Source organism: Pseudorasbora parva, chromosome 9 (assembly GCF_024679245.1).
Source record: "Pseudorasbora parva isolate DD20220531a chromosome 9, ASM2467924v1, whole genome shotgun sequence".
NCBI classification, from domain to species: domain Eukaryota; kingdom Metazoa; phylum Chordata; class Actinopteri; order Cypriniformes; family Gobionidae; genus Pseudorasbora; species Pseudorasbora parva.
In genome coordinates, this window is record NC_090180.1 from 20,902,772 (window position 1) to 20,925,054 (window position 22,283).

The 22,283-nt window shown below is 42.4% G+C and overlaps 1 protein-coding gene across 3 annotated transcripts in view; it reads right to left on the bottom strand.

Annotated features, from left to right (window-relative positions):
• Positions 1-4,089: 4,089 nt before the first annotated feature.
• st6galnac3 (ST6 (alpha-N-acetyl-neuraminyl-2,3-beta-galactosyl-1,3)-N-acetylgalactosaminide alpha-2,6-sialyltransferase 3) overlaps positions 4,090-22,283 on the bottom strand; it is a 131,109-nt gene continuing 112,915 nt past the window's right edge. For all 3 annotated transcript variants that reach the window (XM_067454293.1, XM_067454292.1, XM_067454294.1), the window contains one exon: positions 4,090-7,809. In XM_067454293.1, coding sequence (XP_067310394.1) covers positions 7,620-7,809 — 190 coding nt within the window. In that variant the 3' untranslated portion in view covers positions 4,090-7,619. The remainder of the gene's footprint in view (positions 7,810-22,283) is intronic.

Below are 22,283 nucleotides of genomic sequence, written 5' to 3' on the forward strand. Positions count from 1 at the left end.
AGAGATACACAATTGGACTGCGATCAGGGTTTTGACAGGGCCATTGTGGGAAATTCAACTCTTAGGCCACTCCATTGTTAAACCGACCTTGTGCATGGGATCAATTTCGAGCTAAAAGATATTCCAGAATTATCCATTCTTTTTATAACAAGATGTCAAGTCCTTGCTTTTGAAAAGCAGCCCCACAGCAGGACGCTATCACAAATATAGAAGAAAAGATTCTGTATAGAACCTTAAAAGGTTCTATCGGCGCTACGTAGTTGGAACCCCTAAAAGGTTCACTGCAAAAAATGCTTTTCTCACATAGTATTTTTTGTCTTGTTTCTAGTCCAAACATCTAAACGTTCTTAAAACAAGAAGTATTTACTAGACAAGCAAAAGTAATTGTCTTATTTTGGGGAAAAATAACTCAAAATTAAGAGAGTTTTTGCTAAGATAAGAAATGCATTTTTTTCTTTGATAAGAAATGCCTTTTTTTTTTCTTTTTTTTTGCAGTGTTCTATACAGAACCCTTTTTAAGTGCCAAAAGGGTTCTTTCTTGTCATTATAGAACCCTTTTACCATAAAAGGGTCTTTGGAGTATACTCAACTATACTTCTATATATAACCTTTTAAGGGTTCCAAATATGTAGCGCCGATAGAACCTTTTCCTCTAAGAGTTTACGGTGAAGTATACTTCACTGTAAGCGTGATGGGTTTTATTTTAGTTATAAGTAGATTTGCTTTTATAGGAACACACAGACTTTTGGGGACTTACTTTATTCACTGTTATCCCCCAGAGCTAAATAAGTACATATTTTTATCTCCGTGCGTGCCATAACTCTGTCTAGCCTAGCTTAGCACAAAGACCACTGCTCAATAAGAGACAAACGCCAGCATTTTCCTATTTACATGTTGTAATGTTAATAATTACATGATTTACTAAGACTGACGGAAAATGAAAAGCTGCGATTTTCTAGACTGATATGCCTAGGAACTAGCCTAGAAATCTAGACGCACCCTAGCGGCAGCAAATCTAATCTGCCTGCGAGTGTCGTCAAGAAACTCTCAATACCCTTCTGAGCTGTATTCCCCTAACTCTTGCCGGGCCAATCACATCGTGTATAGAGTCGGTGGGCGGGGCCATAATGACGACGGCCGAGTTGCGTTTGCGTGCTTCTAGTAAATACAGAAGCTGGCGAACGGCGGTCTTTCGAATCAGCTCTGACCGTGACTCTGGAAGACTTGGAGTTAAGCTTTTCTCTGAGAAAAGAACAAAGAACGGCACTGAAGTCATTCTTAAAAAGGGAAGATGTGTTCGGAGTTTTGCTGACCGGATACGGCGAATGTTTAATCTATCAACAATTTTAATGAAGAAAACTATATGAGCAGATTTGAACTCTGAACATTTGAGACGATTTACTAAAAGTCTACTATTGGACCACTGAGGAACTCAAATATAAGCAGCAGATGTACGTTTTTATTCACTCATGCGAAGAATCTCGGGACTAATAATATATTTGATGAAAATTAATGCAAATATTGTTTGCAAATAGTCCCAAATTGATTATTTCCCAACTAGAATTAGACCTGGAATTTCGTTCACTGTTCTGTTTGACCTATGTGGCCTTGCTTTGAATTAGTCTATTATTTTAAATAAAAATAAAAACATTTATTATTTACGTATTACATAATGATTTAATTTCGATTGCCCATATTTATTAGTACACAATTACCATCACACAGCTGTTGGTTATAGAAAGGTGCGAAGGATGAAGGATAACCAGATCCAAAAATCGCAAATATATAAATAAATAAAAAAAAATCAAGTAGGCAAGAGAACCCTATATGAACCAATCATGTTCAGAAAGGAATGTTCATGTTTAAAAGAAACATTCATGTCAAAGAACTGTTAATAATAAAGATTGAGAAGACTGGATCAGTTGTGCTCTCTTTTTGGAAAACTTGCGGCCCAGCCTGACCCAGAGTCTACTTCCAGCGGCTCCCGGGTAATTTGAGTTTGAGACCCCTGCTCTAACGCAATGTAGCTTGTTTGTTAAACGTAAAAAGTTGTCATAACTCAGAATAAAATGTATGCAAACTTTTGTTGAGCCAACACATTCTTTTTTAGAGTATTTTAGTTTGAACCACCATCTCGTATAGCACAATATAAAGTCATACTTATTTTTTATCATGAATTAAAATCAAAGTGTAAAAAAAATTCACTTCATGCTGTGACTTCACCAGTATGATTTTACTTAAAAATGCAAGGCAGTTTTTACTGTGCAAGTACATTTTAAGTGATCTTATGATTTTTATTTCTCCACCAGATGATAAAACATTCATTAAAAAAAAAAAAAAAAAAAAAAAAACTTAGCATTGAAAAGCTAAATCTTCTGATATCAATATCATAAAAAAAAAACTTGTTGGTGGGCTCTTTTGGCCTTGCGCACATAAGCCAGAACAGACATGTTTTACACACTGTAAAAAAATATTATATGTTCAATAAGTTATGACAACGTGTGTTTTTACATTGTTTTAACTCATCAAAATAAATTGAAATTGTCTTTTTTTTAATAAGTTTTACAAAATGCAACTTTTTTTTTCAATTCAGTTTAACATAATCTAAGTTAAAATAATTTAAACATGCAAGTTGATTGTACTTTAAAATTTCAAGCTGTGACTTACAGTGCATGTATATATATTGTGTTTTTCTCATCTATGAATTGGCCTTACATCCTCATAATTTTGATGTAATGGGCTTTATTCATTGTTACACAATTGTTTATTGAAAAACTAAATGATGATGCTTTAATTGTTTTTTAAAGTAAATGTGGAAATTATAGTAATGATTCACAGTTATAGACCAATTAAAAGGCAAATGTGTTCTTGTTACATTTGGAAAGCACTGTATACTTGACTCTTAGTAGACTGCACTAACAATGGAGAGAAAACACTTGGGAAATCATCACATAAAAAACATCACATTTTTGATTGCAGTGAATGGCCAAAACCTTAATTATGTGAGGACACAAAAAAAAAAAAATGCGACAACAATACAATAACTAGAATGAAAGATAAAAAATAAAAAGGACACTTTATGCTGCAAAGAAAAGTGATAAAGTGTACACCTAAAGCACGGACCCTTTCAAAAGGTTCAAGAAAAGCACTTACAACATTTTATAAAGAAACAACCTAACAAGATAAGCTCAATGCTAACGTCAGTAATGCTTTTTTTCTCCTTTTTTTTATTTTCACAAACAAAAACAACACAAAAAGTGCTGAATTTTGACTCAGTCGGGCATCTGGGTGACAATCAACAGTCACATACTTGTGCTGAACCGCTAAAGCTGCTGCAGATCTGTGGAAAGGCATCGACTGCATCAGGCAGATCACAAGACTGAGATAACAGAGCTCAAAGAGTCATGACCTCTCCTTTCGAAGCTCTCATATACACAACATGGCCACGAGCATCAGGTGTTGCTGTTTCAGCTACATCCCTTACTGAGAAGTAAATACAATCAAGAATGCAACCATGTAATCTTCTAAAACCAAACTTTTTTGAAATATGGGGCCCGTTTCTCTTTTAGTATTACAAAGTCACTGTGAGCAAAGAAAGGTCATTGAAAAAACTTGACTGGCCTTTACAAAGCATGGCATGAATCCCACTGAATATCTCTGAAATTAATTTGGAAAGCTGAGCGAGCCAGACCCCATCACCTGACCTCACAGATGCACTTGAATAGAAGCAGATTTTGGCATCCATATTCCAACGTCTGGTAGAAAGCCTTTCCAGAGTGGAAGCTGGTAAAGCAAGGGAGGACCATCTCCGTATTAATGCCAATTGCTTTGAAACAAGCGCATTTTAGGTATGATGTTGAAATGTACTGCAAAATAATTCTCCTCATAAGTATTTGTGTCTTGTTTTTCATTGAAAATACTAACTATTGAAAAGTTTGGGATCGTGATATTTTTTGAATGTTCCTCTTCTTTAAATATTATTACAATTTGAAATACATGCTATTTTAATATATTTCAAAATATAATTAATTCCTTTGATGGTTAAGCTGGACTTTCAGCATCATTACTCCAGGTTTCAGTGTCGCATGATCCTTAAGAAATCCTTCTAATATGATGATCTGATGCTCAATAAATATTTATTATTATCAATGTTGAAACCATTTGTTCCATGTGTAAACCATGATATTTTTCAGTTTTTCTTTTTTGGTGTGTTTAAAATAAGATTTTTTAAACAATCCAAAAGTCTTCACTGTCACTTTTTATGAAATGTCTTTGCTGAACAAAATTATGAATTAACTATTTACAAGAAAGAAAGAAACATTCTTAGGACTTTAAAAATTTGAGTTGATACAATGAAGGAAATTGGTTTGATAAATAGAAACTCAAAATATTATTGTATCTGAACCACATAAAAAAAATAACACAATTTGGCATGTTTCACTGCGTTTTCACAAATAATACACAATATGCTTACAAAATATTTGAATAATATTTGAATAAAGGTTTTCATTGTATTAACTATTTTGTTTTATTTCAAAGAACTCAAAATTTAAAGGGCAATCGGGTAACTTATTTTTTAAATACTTTTTTTTAAGTTAAGGCCACCTAATATAAAGTGGGACCTTGCGTAATATACTGTATCAAGACTTTTCAGAAAATATAATAAAAATAATAATAACTATTATCATTGTTCAAATGTTATCGAAAAAAAATAGGTTTACATTAAGTATTATTTTTCTTACGCAATTAGCATTTTTTTCTTATTTTTTCTTGCTTCAGGTATTATTCTAACCAATTTAGGAGCTAAAAGCTGAAAACTTTGGAGGCCTAAAAAAACACGAACTTATGAGAACAGGTTCAAAGTGCAAGATTTTGAAAATCATACAGTTATCGTTTCTGTGTAAACTACAACAATGCTAATTTGTGAAAACGGTGACGCCATGCACATAACATGTATTACGTGTTCGGTCTATACAATATCTATAGCTCCAGCAAATGTATTTTGTTTTACATATAAGGGGAAACAAGACAAAAATACTGATAAACAATGATTTTTGCAGTGCATCTACATACTTTTGGTCATGTAGTGTATATCATGAGAGCATCAAGTAATAACTGAGGCATGAACAGCAGAAGCTAAAGTCAAAAATACATAGAACAGTGAAAGTGCCATTTGTTGACCAGCTCTTTTTTATACCACACGGTGAACAAGATCAATAGAGTACGGGAAATGATGATCCCAGGTCAGCACTCTGAGAAATGGAGCTGGCATCAATTGTTTTAATGAACAGGTTGGCCAGAGGCGTGAGTAGTATCTCATCAAAGTGCTCCTTCCCGTTCTGTGTTTCAGTCTCATATTCTCATGCCATAATTCTCTCTTCACACAGCTAGTGCACCCAGAACATCTTTCTCCCTGGGGAAAAACTGTGACGGTGCTTAGGCAATGTTGCAGTGCTGGTCAAACATACACAGAGTGGTGCATAAGAGCAGAAAGGCTGTCCGGGTTGAGCTGCCAGATGATTTCAGAATCACAAGCTGATACGAAAACTTGTTACGTACAGTACCGGCGACGATGAATTTTCTTGATATACATGCAAAAAGAGTGCATGCTGTGTTTGATGGGGAAAAACAGAAAGACAAGCACAGCGGGCGTCTGAAAGCGGTAGGGGAGCCCCAAGGGCGCTGCATTGTCTGCTGGTTTATATGATGCTACGACACTTAGCTACATTAGCTGATCAAATTAACCTGCTGATCTGACAGCAGGGATAGTGCACCTCCATCTCATGGGAATACAGGATTCTGACAGGTGGTGGACAGGAGTGTCATTTTTAAATAAGCAAATAAGGCATAAAAAATGAAGGATAGGTTGCTGAGTTGCACAGTCATTGTGCTGTATACTACACTTCATTCAGGCACGGTCTTGACATCCGCATTCACTCACTCTCAAACATTCCTTGTGTCTTTTGTCGAAAGTAGACCTACATATTGTAATGCTGCTTTCTTTTCATGGCACATAACAACCGAATATCTATATTCTACTGTCTCAGATCAACAACCACCTGGGGTATCCTCACGTATTCATTTGTACAGGGAGGAAGTATAAACAGGATATAACAAGTTCTGAATGACCTATTCAGCGGTTTAAAGGAAGTAACAGGAGTCACTATGGGAATTTAAGGAATTGAGGCTAATGGTTTTTGTACAAAATAAAATGTTTAACGGTGGTAAAAATTGTCCTATCGGTTCAAGCTCAATGCTTATCCAATGTCTATGAGGCGAACGTAACCTATGTGAAACTAGGGCTGGCAGATATATCAAATTTTCAGAATATGTTCATAATTTAATGTGCTCTTAATTGAGCCATTACATTTCCTAAACACTGTGTCATACTCGAGTATGAATGTGTTTAAACATAAATGTTTTAATATCAGACTTTAGTAGCAAAAACTTCATTAGAGTTCATAAGTTCATTTAATTTCTTTGAATGGGTTGATTCAAAATTCAGAAAATTCAGATATGTTTCACTTTCACTTGTTTTAGAATGTTGTTTTAGTTTTAGATTATTAAAATAATCTAAATACAATTTTTTTGGTGAAAAAAAATGTTCACAGAATTGTACTGTATTTTACTTATTGCATTAAACAATTGAATCTAATTGCAGCAATGACTGTTGGTTAAAAAAATATATAGATAAATTTGTTTAGATAAATTATTAACATTGCTAGTGGGTTTATGTAGTGAAACATGTTTTCCACAGATTTTTTCAGTCTAATTGGCTACAAAAAAAACATATCACCCTTGAAAAGGGCTGTTCAAATACATGTTTCCAGGAAGTTGCTTGCACGTGTTTTTTTGTTTTTTGTTTTTTATATATTCTATAGCCTTATAATTTATGTTTATGTTTTATTCAATTATTTAAGTGTATTGTGTTTTATGTATTATCAAGGCATATTGTTTCTGCCTTCCCTGTTTTAACTTGTAAAGCACTTTGGGTCAACTGTTGTTCAGTTAAATGTGCTATACAAATAAAATGACTTGACTTGACTTAACTGACTTGACGAAATTCTAAAAACAGGCTGAGGTTAAAAGTCTTTTAAATGTGTCTTTTTTTATTTCACAGCCCTGCGCTTCACGTTTTATAAAAGCAAAAGCCATTAAAAGCAATACGCCATTTCAGAGGAAAGATATGAATGGAGATGTATGGAGAATACGATGAAAAGGGTGCAAAAATATTTAGATATAATTTGGTATATCGACCAGCCCTAAAATGAGGTGATTAAAGATAAAACAAGGACGTGACCTTCATCTACTGTAGCCCATCCTTTCTGCAATAAGTGTATGTGCTCTGAAAGAAATACTACTTAATTGTCCAGATGAGTACAACATGAGAACATGCAAAATCCACTATTTGATCACACCAGGATTAACACCAGGTTCATGAGATACCTCTCCTTGTGGTCACGATGGGATACTTGCTTCACTTGGACAACTACCGTTTGAAATCACATTCGGAATGATTCGTTTATCCACTGCATGGCAAGTTTCGTTGCTTTAAGATGGAGGGGGAACGAGCCAACAGGGTCGTGGTGTTAAGGAATATTCTGAAATGGGAGTCTTGGTCATGACAGCTGCCACTCTGGACTGAAAAACTTGATGGGGTGCGTCTTTGCCCACTTCGCAAAAACAGCCTTCTCCGTGATGAAGCGGTGCCCACCGTAAGGGGCACTTTCGTGCAAGAGGTATTCGGCACATTCGTCACGACTTCCTGCTTCATAGTAGTGGTACGGCACCTTCCTGTAGCCTTCTGATCTAAAATAAATATAAAAAAATGAATGGAAGAAAATGTTATTTTGTTATTCCTTGACAATAAATCATACTGAAAGTGCCACTTTCAGTAACTTATATTTTAAAGGCATTCGCAACTATTTTAGGTAACATAATTCCGATGGTCCACTTTCGACATTCTGTACTCTCTTTAAGTAACTTTGTAACTACATGTCAACTAACTCTCATTAGAGTATTAGTAGACTGTCTGCTTAAAGGGTAGTTCACCCAAAAATAAAATTGATGTCATTAATGACTCACCCTAATGTCGTTCCACACCCGTAAGACCTCCGTTCATCTATATATAAAATATATTAAACTGTGTTCAGAAGATGAACTTACGGGTGTGGAACGACAAATAGGGTGAGTCATTAATGACATCAATTTCATTTTTGGGTGAATTAACCCTTTAAATGTACTTTGCATCTGTTACATATATGATCAGATTTGGTATTATTTGTATCTGTGCTGTGTTCACATTTTGTCAGTGTTCTGTGTCACATATAGTTTCCCTGGTTGTTAATTATTTCTATCACACCTGTTCTGTTAATTACTCCCCATGTACACTCACCTAAAGGATTATTAGGAACACCATGCTAGTACTGTGTTTGACCTCCTTTCACCTTCAGAACTGCCTTAATTCTACGTGGCATTGATTCAACAAGGTGCTGAAAGCATTCTTTAGAAATGTTGGCCCATACTGATAGGATAGCATCTTGCAGTTGATGGAGATTTGTGGGATCCAAATCCAGGGCACGAAGCTCCCGTTCCACCACATCCCAAATATGCTCTATTGGGTTGAGATCTGGTGACTGTGGGGGCCATTTTAGTACAGTGAACTCGTTGTCATGTTCAAGGTCATAAAGGGATGGACATGGTCATAAGGTAGAAGGTAGGCTGTGGCATTTAAAGATGCCCAATTGGTACTAAGGGGCCTAAAGTGTGCCAAGAAAACATCCCCCACACCATTACACCATCACCAGCAGCCTGCACAGTGGAAACAAGGCATGATGGATCCATGTTCTCAATCTGTTTACGCCAAATTCTGACTCTACAATCTAAATGTCTCAACAGAAATCGAGACTCATCAGACCAGGCAACATTTTTCCAGTCTTCAAATGTCCAATTTTGGTGAGCTTGTGCAAATTGTAGCCTTTTTCCTATTTGTAGTGGAGATGAGTGGTACTCTGAACTCTGGTTCCCTGAGTTCTTCCTTTGTGTCCTGCTCCTATTTTCTGGACTTTGTTGCCGCCTCACTAATCTGCATCTGGGTCCTCCCTCTCAGAATCGTGACCATTACAGTTTATGTGCTAGTTAATGTATCTCCTAAATTTTGTGGACTAATAAAACTGTTCTTTCGGATTCCCTCTGTCGTGTGCTCTTCTCTACAGGCACCTAATGTTATAGCAACTACATGTATTCTACTGACCCGAACCCAAACTTAACATTCAACTTATACTCTTATTGTGAGTTAGTTGACATGTAGATGACAAAATAGTAAGTATGTACAGAGGGGACCATAATATATTTGATCATAAATGCCATTTTATATATATATGAAACTATATATATATGTGAAACTATTGTATTTCAGCATCACATATCTCTGAATGAAACAACAACAACAACAACAACAACAACAAAATCTATGAAGTCTATGAAGCCCATAACAATTTTGATATTTTTGAAGCTTTAAACCATTGCTATTTTTTTATATGTCCATGCTGAGAAATTGTAGCTCTAAAGACTTTATTATTATTATTTTTGCTCATAAATAGATTCATTTTTTTCTCACCCACCTAGCACCTGTTGAATTTTAATTACAAGAGATCTAGCGAGGTCAATTGCAACAACAGCTCAGCACATTATGCTAAAACAGATACTTCCCAGCTGAACTGCCTTTCATCAAAATGATTTTGTTGTAGCCACTGTTTTCTCATTTGCCAGTCTTTACAGGTGACTGGGAGTTGCTTTGGAATGAAAATTGCTCATTGTTTTGAAAGGGAGAGCAGAATAAATAAATGGTTAGGAAAACAGACTATAATAGCTACTTTACAAACACGCTAATCACATCATTGCGTGCTTTGCTTTTGTATATCTGCAGTAGGGGGTTGTGAGGTTGTAAAGGACACTATCATTAAAATGGAATCATAGTGTGAGATTGATTCATGATAAAGGGGCTTAAATTCTGCTAGCAAACTAATGAAAAACAATGCCAGGATACATGCAGAGCAATGTGTCAGAAAACAGGACAACAGAAGGTATATTTTGACACCAAAAAGTATTGCAGCTGTAAATAAATCAATAGTACTATTTAAAATGTGATCAACATAATATTATTATTATTATTATTATTATTATTATTATTATTATTATTAACTTAATAAATTAACATTATACCAAGGAATTCTGATTGGCTAGAAGGTGTTTGTTAACACGCAGATAAAATAACTTCTGAATATTAACCAAATTAACAAATAATTTTTATCCGTACAGTCAAATCTGTGTTGCAAACATCAATAAGACCTAAACATTTTCCATGCTGTCAAGTGATCATGGTCTATGATAATTCACGACTAGGTTTTAATGCACTTAACTTTCCTTTAAGTGGTTCTTTGCCTCCACATTGTATATTAAAATGGTTACATGGCTGGCTCTGAATACACCATTTATACAAGGACAGTGTAATTAACTATTTCCCCTCCATTTAATGAACTTTCCGGCAATCCATGTTCCACAGTTGTACAGTAGGGGGACTCACATTACAGATCTACTGAAAAAGTAAGGAATACAAGAAAATACAGGGACAAAAGCAGCAGAAACAAATGATAAATGCATTGCTTATGCACGTTGTCTTTGGGAAAAAAACTTGATTTTCTCAGCTTTTTTGATCAAAATGTTTATTATATTTTGAATAAAACTTACCTATATTCCAGTGTTGATAAAGAAGGCATGAAGCTAATAAATTTTTTTGTTTGTTTGTTTGATTAAAAGCAGAGGGTCCGTTCTTTCTTTTGATATATTGCATGTTCAGATATTCTGTGACAATGTCAAAAATACAACTTTTTTAAAACGCTTGTGGGGAAAGAGTTAAATTATTTTGCTTTTGTGTGATGCTACATCCACATCTGGTCACATTTGTTGTTGCTTGAGGACATTTCTTTGGTGAAACTGAGTCATTTTAATAGAAATCTGTACTGAAATACGAGTTTTGTGTGAGGGTAAAACATTTCCCATGCAGATTTGACTAATTTTCAAGTTGGTCACTTGAATTTGCCACGCAGCTTGGATTGAAAGTGATTTCTGTGTGAGCTGTGCTTTATTCATCACTTGAATAAATATTCATATTCATTTTTCCTCAAAATTTGGCTGACATATTGCTAATGTGACGACACCTCTAGTCCATGATAACATTAGGGCAAGCACAAAGCAAAACAAAAACTAGTGCAATATTTCAATATAACTGGTAAATTACCACTGAACGAAAAAGAACATAGCACATATTCTATTCTTGAAGTCACTTCATGCCGCAGCTCATGTTGCATCGATTGTGTTTGTTTTATAATAGGAATTTTACATGTGTTTAGCCTCTTTTTGATGTTCAAGGTAAGCTTAATTTATATTGCAACATTGCTATGGTCTTAAAGGTGCACTATGTAACTTTTCATCCACTAGAGGATGTCACCTATTCAAAACAAAGGTGCAGTTTAATGACACCAAGTTTGAGCGCAGAATTTTGGGACATGTGGTCTTCATGGACATGTGGCAAAAAAAAAAAAAAAAATTTTTTGGAGCATCCTTACTTTTAAGCACCAATTTTGGAGTCTGATCATTTACCTGCAGGCTACTATGAAGAAGACATGACCATGCTTACTCAGAGATCATGATTCATGAAAACCTTTAGTTCTCACATTAATTGAAATGGATAGCATGTGCATGGATAATGTGGATTTTTAATCATTTAAGTAGTCTTAAATGCATGAATTAATGCTTTATTTTCATACATGAATTCATGATAATTCATGTACCATGACCAAAGATTGGTCCATAGATAGTAAATATCAATGTTTTGTTTGTGAACATAGAACACATCATGATCGTGCATAATAAACCATAATTCATGCACTCTAAAAAATGCTGGGTTAAAAACAACCCAAGTTGGGTTGAAACTGCACCGACCCAACAATTGGGTTGTTTTAACCCAATGGTTGAGTTGTTCTTACCCAGCAATTGGGTTGTCTTAAGCAACATTTAACCCAACCACTGGGTTAAAACAACTCAACCATTGGGTTAAAACAACTCAACTATTGGGTTAAAACAACTCAATTGTTGGGTCGGTGCAGTTTCAACCCAACTTGGGTTGTTTTTAACCCAGCATTTTTTAGAGTGTGATGATGTCCTCACCTCATTTAATGTTTTAATTAAGGTGTTGTTCATCTATGAATTAATTAATGAAATACTTTGAATTCCTTTTAGTTCCTGATGATTCATGAGATATTAATGCATGTAGTAATGCATAAGTCATGCATGAATTTATGCACGAATTTATGATAATTCATGTACCCTTATCGTTAAGTGTTACCATAAGCGTTGTATTAAGAGTTTTTAACTAATATGTACTAACTTTTAAAGGGGTGATGAATTGAGAAATCAACTTTCCCTTGAACCTTTGATATATAAAAGTTCATTGTAACATAATAATATCCTGTAAGTTTCGAAGCTGAAAACTTCCTTGTAAGTAAAAGAAAAGCTTTTATTGACAACGGTCCCAGCAAACACTTAATTTTATGAATATGCCAAACCCTTGATGTCTTCGTATGCTGAAACACCGCCTCAACATAAGAATATGTATGGCTTCTTCTGTATCCCCACCCACCAATTCGTGGAGCTAAACGGATCACGCTACCAAGCTATAAACATGCCGAAGATAGCAAGATAGCAAGATAGCAAGGCTCTAGATAGCAAGATAGAAAGGCTCTAGCTGAAGAGATGGTATCTACGACTGCTTGTGCTAGTCCATCTAGAACCTCCGCGTTCCATCCAGGCACCAGACATGAATATTCCAGAGGTCTGGACGTGGGTGCCATAGAGTGCCCCGTCCCTGAGAAAGAAGGTCCTTCCTCAGGGGAATGGGCCAATGAGGGGCTGTCGCGAGGAGAGTTAGTTCTGGGAACCAGGTCCGGTTGGGCCAGTAAGGTGCAACTAACAAGACCTGCTCCTCATCCTCCCTGACCTTGCACAGTGTCTGTTCAAGAAGGCTCACTGGGGGAAATGCATACTTGCGTAGGTCCCATGGCCAGCTGTGTGCCAGTGCATCTGTGCCGAGGGTACCCCCGGTCAGGGAATAGTACCACTGGCAATGGGTCGAGTCCGGAGAGGGCAAACAGGTCTACCTGTGCTGAACTGGTCCCATATCAGCTGGACCGCCACTCTCCCGGAGGTGTCGGCTGTGGAGAGAGCTCGTCGGCTGTCTGGTTCAGCGCACCAGGGACATGAATGGCCCTAAGCAACCTCAGCTGCTTCTGACTCCACAGGAGGAGGTGGCGGGCGAGTTGGAGCAAACGATGGGAGCGTAGACCACCCTGGCGGTTAATTACGCAATGGCCGTGGTGCTGTCCGTACGGACAAGTACATGCTTGCCAAGTAGCGGCCCCTTGAGGCGGCGGAGTGCCAAGTGTACTGCCAGTAACTCGAGGCAATTGATATTCCAATGCAATTGCGGCCCCGTCCACAGACCTGCAACTGCATGCCAGTTGTATGTGGCCAGCCAGCCCGTGGCGGAGGCATCCGTGTACAGCACAACATGCATGGAAACTTGTTCTAAGGGCACTCCGGCCCGGAGAAACGAAGTGCTGGACCACGGGATGAAGGTTTGGCGGTAGTATGGAGTCACTGGAACCCGGTACTGTCCGCTCTGCCACGCCCACCTCGGGACTTGGCCATTGAGCCAGCGTTGAAGCGGTCTCATATGAAGCAATCTGAGTGGCGTACCCGGCTGCAGATGCCATATGCCCCAGGAGCCTCTGAAAGAATTTCAGTGGGACCGCTGTCCTGCCCTTGAACAAATTCAAGCAGTTCAACACCGACTGGACTCGCTCCTCTGTGAGGCGCGTAGTCTGGTTGACCGAATCCAACTCTATACCGAGGTAAGAGTGTGGGACAGAGTTTGCTCTTCTCTCGGTTGACCCGAAGGCCCAACAGGCTGGGGTGACTGAGCACTATGTCCCTGTGTTCGCACAACTGATTCTTCGACTGGGCGAGTATCAGCCAATCGTTGAGGTAGTTGAGGATGCGAACGCCGCTTTCTCTGAGCGGAACAATGGCTGCCTCCGCGACCTTCGTAAAGACGCGAAGCGACAGGGACAGCCCGAAGTGCAGGACCTTGTACTGATATGCTTTCCCCTCGAACGCAAAGCGTAGGAACGGTCTGTGTTGAGGGAGAAAGACACATGGAAGTACGCGTCCTTCAGGTCGATCGCTGCGAACCAATCCCGGGGATGGATGCATTCGAAGATGCGTTTCTGCGTTAGCATCCTGAATGGGAGCTTGTGCAGGGCCCGGTTCAGGACACGCAGGTCCAGGATTGGCCGTAACCGTAACTTTCTTGGGCACAATGAAGTAGGGGCTATAGAACCCCTGTCTTCATATCGGCTGGAGGAACCGGCTCGATCACGTCCTTCCCCAGTAGGACCTCGATCTCTGACCTCAAGACATGAGCATCGCTGCTTCACACGGAGGTGAAGAGGATGCACTTGTACTTGGGCGGCCAGCGAGCGAACTGAATTGCGAATCCGAGTCTGATGGTACGGATGAGCCAGCGAGACGGCCTGGGAAGACCTAGCCAGGCCCCCAGGGACCGAGCAAGTGGGACCAACGGCACCACAGACGTGCCCGGGGTGGGACAGCGAAGCGGAGTGCTCTGGCCCGACTCGGGAGGCCCGGAGGCGGCCTGAAGTGTTGCCCGAGCACTCCTGGTCTGGAAAGAGGGTAGGTGAGAAGTCCCGGAGGCATCCTTGAAGCCCACTCTGCTGTCCACTGCCCGGAGGCAGAGAGGTGGAGTACTCAGCCCCGACACGGGAGGCCCGGGGGCGGCCTGGAGTGTTGACTGAGTACTCCAGGGAGAGGCAGCGTGTAGGGGAGAAGGCCCGGGGGCGTCCTCAAGACCCACACTGCTGCCCCCTGGCAAAGGGAGGGGAGGAAAGGAGTGATAAGGCCCCTGGGTGTCCCACTCTGTCAACCTGACCCTCTTTTGGCCCAGAGAGAGAGGAAACTTTTTTCTTTTTGTGAATTTGTGAGTATGTGGGTACCGCTGGACTCCGGAGAGCCAGCGGCAGAGGTGTTATATGACCAGTCGGGGCCCCCCGGTCCTCCTCTGGGGGGTGGGGGAGGGATGCGGACATCATCTCCCTCAGAGCTGCTCCTCTTCTCCCTGGGCTGCCCGTGTCAGGGCCGCTTCCCCTTGCGCTTGCCGGCCGGTTTAGCTGAACCCTGGACGGGTTGGGCACCCCCCTTGCGTCTGGCACCCTGCTTCGCGGGTGCAGGCTTCTGCTTGGGCTTGGCTGGGGCGGGGGCGGAGGCGGAGGCGGACTGCCTCCAGTCTGCAGCGGTCTTAGGACAGGTGCATCGCAACTGACCGCTCGACTGGAGGGATCCCCTTGTAGCCCTTAGCCGCACCACCATCAAGGGTAGTGAGGACAGAGGAGTCAGTCGATCGCAGGCGAGCGCTGTAGGGTGCCGTCCACGACTTCGTGAGCTCCTGATGCACTTCCGGGAAGAATGGTACCGGGGCGTGTGCTGAGAACCAGCGGTGGAGGGTTCCACTCGAGCCCGACACTTGCGGCGGCCCGGGCAAGCATAGCCATAAGCTCCGGATTGGACTCTGGCAACGCTGTCACACCCGAAGGGGGCAACGCAGCCGAATCTTCATCCTCGGACCCCATTAGCTCGTCCCCCGATGCAGCGACTGACATCTCATCGTCCACTGGAGCCCCGAAAGTGACGACTGACGCTTCACGTGGGAGGTCAGCGCGCCCTTCATGAAGCTCCACAGGCGCAGTGGAGGGGGGAGGGGCCCGAGGAGCCATCTGACCCGTCGGGTTTGCCCTGACCGTCACCCTCAGTTCCCCACCAAGGTCATCAGCCAAAGTAGCAGCCCTCTGCTTTGCAGTTGGAGAACCGCTAGATTGGGGGATGCGCAATGGTGCTCCACCTCTTCTGAGGTACTGGAGTGTGGACCGTAGCACTGCGATGGTCATATTCCCGCAGTGGGAACATGACTCATCCACGAACGCAGCCAGAGCGTGCTGAGCGCCCAAACACATGAGACAACGAGCGTGCCCCTCAAGCGGAGACAGAAATTGACCGCACCCAGAATCACACGGTTTGAAAGACTGTGGCGAAGGGGGTGTGGTTCTGCGAGGTCTGCAGCGGGAGAGAGAGCTCAGAGCGGGGCGGCCGGTAAGTAGGTCAAGCACAGATGACGAACACCTGTTTCTGATTGCAGTAATTGGCAGGGAGAGAGCGCATTTAAGCCGCGGCCGGGAGAGAGCCGAGAGAGAGAGTTGGACTGGGACTTTGCATATACAACAGAGAGACAGAGAGTCCGACACGGAGTGTCTGAACTGTGAAGGAGCGATCCACATCATGGAGAAACTGAGTTACCACACACACATGTGTGTTTGTTTTATTTTTGAAAAAGACTGAATAAAGAAAGCGAGTCTCAGTCAAAGCCGACCCCTGTCTTCTTCCTTCCATACACAACGAACTTTACTACACTGGTGCCGAAACCTGGGAAGGAAGAAGAGAGCCGCCGCCATGCAAACTCCGCCGAGGACGCCACTTGCGGACATTGTCCAATCGCTCGCAGGTCTTCACCAAGAACACCACCAGGACCTGCTGGCTGTGAGGGAGGAACAACAGAAAAGGTTCGAAGCTCTCCTCACGGCCCAGCATGAAGACCGCAAGCTGTTCCGGAGCTGGATGGACCGGGAGGTTCGGGCCGTTCCCCAGAGACAGACCATCGACTCGGCCGCCCCAATGACTTTAGCCAAGATGGGTCCGGAGGATGACCCTGAGGCATTCCTGGACCTCTTTGAGCGGGCAGCCGGGTATCGGGAATGGCCCAAATCGGACTGGCCAATGCGGCTACTGCCTCTTCTGTCCGGAGAGGCACAAGTAGCCGCCCACCAACTGCCAGTCCAGAATCTCCTGGTCTACGACGACCTGAAGCGCGCGATCCTCCAGAGGGTCGGCCGGACTCTGGAACAACACCGACAACGGTTCCGGACGCTAACCCTGGACGAGTTTGGTCGGCCCTTCGTCTTCGCGAACAAGCTCCGGGACTCCTGCCGCAAGTGGTTGATGGCTGCTGGGAGTGACGTCGAGGACATCATCGATCGAGCAGTTTGTGGCAAGGCTGCCGAGGAGGACTGCTCAATGGGTCCAGTGCCACCGCCCCGGCGTCGCTAGACCAGGCCATTCAGCTGGCGGAGGACGAAATGGTGGCGTGCCGAGGGGTGGGCGAAACCCTACCATCACCTTCTCTCTCTCTCTCTCTCTCTCTCTCTCTCTCTCTCTTCTTCTTCCCCCTCCTCTCTCTCTAAACCTGTCCCTCTACCCAGGTCACGCAGTACGCTGACGCCCCGGCCGGCTCCACGGTGGAGATCGGGAGCTCCAGCCGATCCAGCCTCCGGGTACCAGCCGTCAGCGAGAGGAGGGGGAGGACCTCAGGATCCCGGTCTGCCGGCTTCCCGGCACCCGCTCTCTCCACGCCAATTCATGACCCCACTGCCAGCCACTAAGGCCGCGGGGAAACCTGGGCCGGCTTGCTGGCGTTGCAGGGACCCCCGACAGTTTATTGATCAGTGTCCGGGGATGGAGGTGGGGACTGGTCTGGATCCCCGACGCAGCGCACGCCGCCCCCGATCAGGCTGGCCTGTACCAAATACCCGTGAGTATCAAGGGGGGTACTTATCAAGCTTTGGTGGATTCAGGTTGTAACCAGACCTCCATACACCAAAGTCTGATCTTATCCGGGGCATGGGATAAGCGCCGCATGGTTATGGTGAGGTGTGTGCACGGGGAGGTGAGAGAATACCCTTTAATCCCGATGGTTTTTCTATTCAGGGGTCAAAAACATAGAGTTGAGGTGGCCGTTAACCAGCACCTCCGGCATCCACTGATTTTGGGGACAAATTGGCGAGGTTTTAATAAATTATTGGGATGTTTGTGTGTGGATGCCTCTTGGGGGGAAAAAGAGAAAGGGAAGGTGGCGGTCACCCAGGCGGGGGAGGTGGAACCGAGACCACTGGGCACTGATCCGGGGGAACCGATCGCTCCGGAAACGCCAGTGTTTTCGGAACGCGATGACTTTCCCCTGGAACAGTCCCAGGATAAAAACGCTCAAAAATGCGCTAAATCAGGTCTGTGCTATTGACGGCCATCCCCTCCGTCCTGATCAACCACTCACGTTTCCTTATTTTACTCTGCTAAAGGACAGGTTGTATCGGGTGACCCAAGATGCCCAGACAAAACAGACTACAACCCAGTTGTTAATTCCTAAAAGCCGTCGGGAAATGCTTTTCTAGGCAGCTCATCACAATCCTATGGCCGGCATTTAGGGCAAACAGCGACACTAAACCACCTCATGGCCCGATTCTTTTGGCCAGGCATTCACGAGAATGTACGCCGGTGGTGTGCGTCTTGTCGTGAATGTCAGTTGGTAAACTCACCGGCCCAACCAAAAGCACCATTGTGCCCCCTCCCGTTGATGCAGGTCCCCTTCGAAAGAATTGGTATGGACCTCATCGAGCCATTAGAGCGGTCAGCCCCGCGGTTATCGCTTTGCATTAGTCCTAGTGGATTATGCAACACGATATCCCGAGGCAGTGCCACTGCGTAACATTTCGGCGAAAAGTGTTGCGAGTGCACTATTCTCCCTAATCTCCTGGGTGGAAATCCCGAAAGAGATTCTCACCGATCAAGGCACGGCGTTCATGTCACGGACAATCCGCGAACTTTACGAGTTATTGGGCATTAAATCTATTCAGACCAGCGTCTATCACCCACAAACAGACGGGCTGGTAGAAAGATTTAATCGCACGTTGAAAACAATGATTCGTAAGTTCGTTCACGAAGACGCCAAAAATTGGGACAAATGGCTAGAACCTCTCTTGTTCGCTGTCTGCGAGGTCCCCCAAGCCTCCACGGGGTTTTCCCCCTTCGATCTTCTCCATGGCCACCAACCTTGGAAGCTTGGGAGGACGGACCATCTGCTAGTAAAAACGAAATTCAGTTTGTGTTAGACCTGAGAGCAAATCTCCACACGCTGGGGCGGCTTTCAATAGAGAATTTGTTACAGGCTCAAGACAAACAGAGACAGCTGTACAACAAAGGGGCTAGATTACGACAATTTTCACCGGGAGAGAAAGTACTGCTATTACTCCCCACCTCTAGTTCCAAATTACTCATCAAGTGGCAAGGACCGTTTGAGGTCACACGACGAGTAGGGGATCTGAACTATGAGGTAATTTGATCCGACAGGGACGGGGCACGTCAGATATACGACCTCAATTTATTAAAAAAATGGGTTGAGGCAGAGGCTGTGATGCTGGCAACGGTATTGAGTGGAGAGGATGATCTCGGACCAGAGGCGGTTCAAAAGTCACAATCTCACGCTCTGGTCCCGGGGGGAGATCACCTCTCACCCTCCCAGCTCATAGACCTGAAACAATTACAGGCGGATTTCGCCGACGTGTTCTCGCCCCTACCGGGTCGGACAGACCTCATCCAACACCACGTTGAGACCGAGCCGGGCGTGGTTGTACGCAGCCGACCATATAGATTGCCTGAACACAAGAAAAAAGTGGTTCAGGCAGAATTAGAGGCAATGCTAGAGATGGGGGTTATAGAAGAATCCAACAGTGACTGGGCGAGCCCGATCGTTTTGGTTCCAAAGCCTGACGGCTCCGTCCGGTTCTGCATGGATTACAGAAAAGTCAACGCGGTGTCGAAATTTGATGCATATCCCATGCCACGGATTGACGAATTGCTTGATCGGCTAGGTACTGCTTGTTTTTATTCGACACTGGACTTGACAAAGGGTTACTGACAGATCCCCTTGTCTCCAGTAACCAAAGAAAAAAATGCTTTTACCACGCTGTTTGGATTGCACCAATTCTTTACGTTTCCTTTCGGGCTGTTCGGAGCACCCGCGACTTTTCAGCGTCTGATGGACCAGATTCTTCGGCCGCATGCTGGATATCATCATTTATAGTGGTGACTGGCAGCGTCATATGTAGCATTTGCGAGCAGTTCTCAGGTCGCTGAGAACGGCGGGGTTCACGGCCAACCCGAAGAAGTGTGCAATTGGGCGGGTGGAAGTAAGATGGCTCCCCGGCCTGAGTCGGGCGGTGGGGGTATGTGGCGAAGGGGGCGTGGTTCTGCGAGGTCTGCAGCGGGAGAGAGAGCTCAAAGCGGAGCGGCAGGTAAGTAGGTCAAGCACAGATGACAAACACCTGTTTCTGATTGCAGTAATTGGCAGGGAGAGAGCGCATTTAAGCCGCGGCCGGGAGAGAGCCGAGAGAGAGAGTTGGACTGGGACTTCGCATACACAACAGAGAGACTGAGAGTCTGACGCGGAGTGTCTGAACTGTGAAGGAGCGATCCACATCGTGGAGAAACTGAGTTACCACACACACATGTGTGTTTGTTTTATTTTTGAAAAGACTGAATAAAGAAAGCGAGTCCCAGTCAAATCCGACCCCTGTCTTCTTCCTTCCAAACACAACGAACTTTACTACAATGACATCTTGAAAAAGACGCAGGGTCAAACCGTGTTGCTCTTTTGTGAATGGAAAACTGCTCTTTTAGCATTTTGAAGCACTCAGGGAGATGACCGCGGCTACACACAGTCCGATCGTGCAAGCCTGTTTGAGCTTTCAGTGTGTGTGTGTGTGTATGTACAACGCCCATTATATATATAAATTATTATATCATTTATAATATCTTCAGTATTACTCAGAAGTCTAAATAACTGTAGACTGTAGAACTGTAAGTGCTAAATCCCGTTTGACATTTGTGCTGGCTACTGTATACAAACCACCAGGGCACCATATAGACTTTATCAAATAATTTGCGGATTTTCTATCAGAGTTAATACTGGCTTCAGATAAAGCCCTAATTGTTGGTGATTTTAATATCCATGTAGATAATGAAAAAGACACATTAGGTTTGGCATTTACAAACCTTCTAAACTCTATTGGAGTTAGGCAACCAGTGTCAAGACCACTTGTAATCATACTTTAGATCTAGCCTTGTGAATACTCCATTTAGCCAAGGCTGCAAAGTCAAATCCTTGTTACAAATATAGTAGAAATATCATTTCTACTCCTTAGCACCCCAGATCATTTGGAAGAACTCAATGTTGCAAAAGAAACTACAGACTCTCTTTTTCAGCACACTAAACACAGTTGCTCCTTTGTACTTAAAGAAGATTAAATAAAATTGTCCAACAGCATGGTACAATGAGCACAGTTTGGCCCTCAAGAGAGCAGCCAGAAAAATGGAGCGCAGCTAGAAGAAAACAAATCTAGAGGTGTTTTGCATTTTGTGGAAAGAAAGCATTATTGCATATGCATTAAAAACTGCTAGATCTGCTTTTTTCCGCTCTCTTATAAGAAAACAAATGCAACCCTAGGTATTTATTTGACCCTAAGCTACTAAAAGAGATTCTTCCAGAAGTCATAGATCCACTTCTTAATATCATTAATTAATCTTTGTCATTAGGATATGTACAGACAACTTTTAATCTGGCTATTATTAATAGAATGCAACCAAATCCTAGAGAATTAGTCAATTTCAGGACAATCTCAAATCTACATTTTCTGTCAACAATGCTAGAAAAAAGGCAGTATCCTCACAACTTTTTCTTATTGCTGCAAGTATTTCCAGTCAGGATTTAGATTAGTTTAGAAAAGCCCCCCTGCAAAAACAAAGCACTTTCATCACTTCAAAAAAACGACGTTAACCCACTAGAGTCACATGGATCACTTTAATGGTTTTTACTACGTTATGGGGTTCGAAAATGGTAGTTCCCTTGACCTTCAATGAAGGGACAGAAAGCCTTCAGATTTTATTAAAAAGATCTTCATTTGTGTTTCAGATGAATCTTATGGGGTTGGAAAAACATTAGGGTGAATAATTAATGACATTTTTGGGTTAACTAATTTAAAGGAGCCATACTTAAAACATATACATTTCATATATGGTCAGAATGAGAGTTAAAATAATGATTTTTGCTAATACACACATAGTTAAATATATAAATATATATATATATATATATATATATATATATATATATATATATATATATATATATATATATATATATATATATATATATATATACAGTCCCTGATTAAAGTCTTGTCGCTTATCTATTTTGTAGAAATACCTGA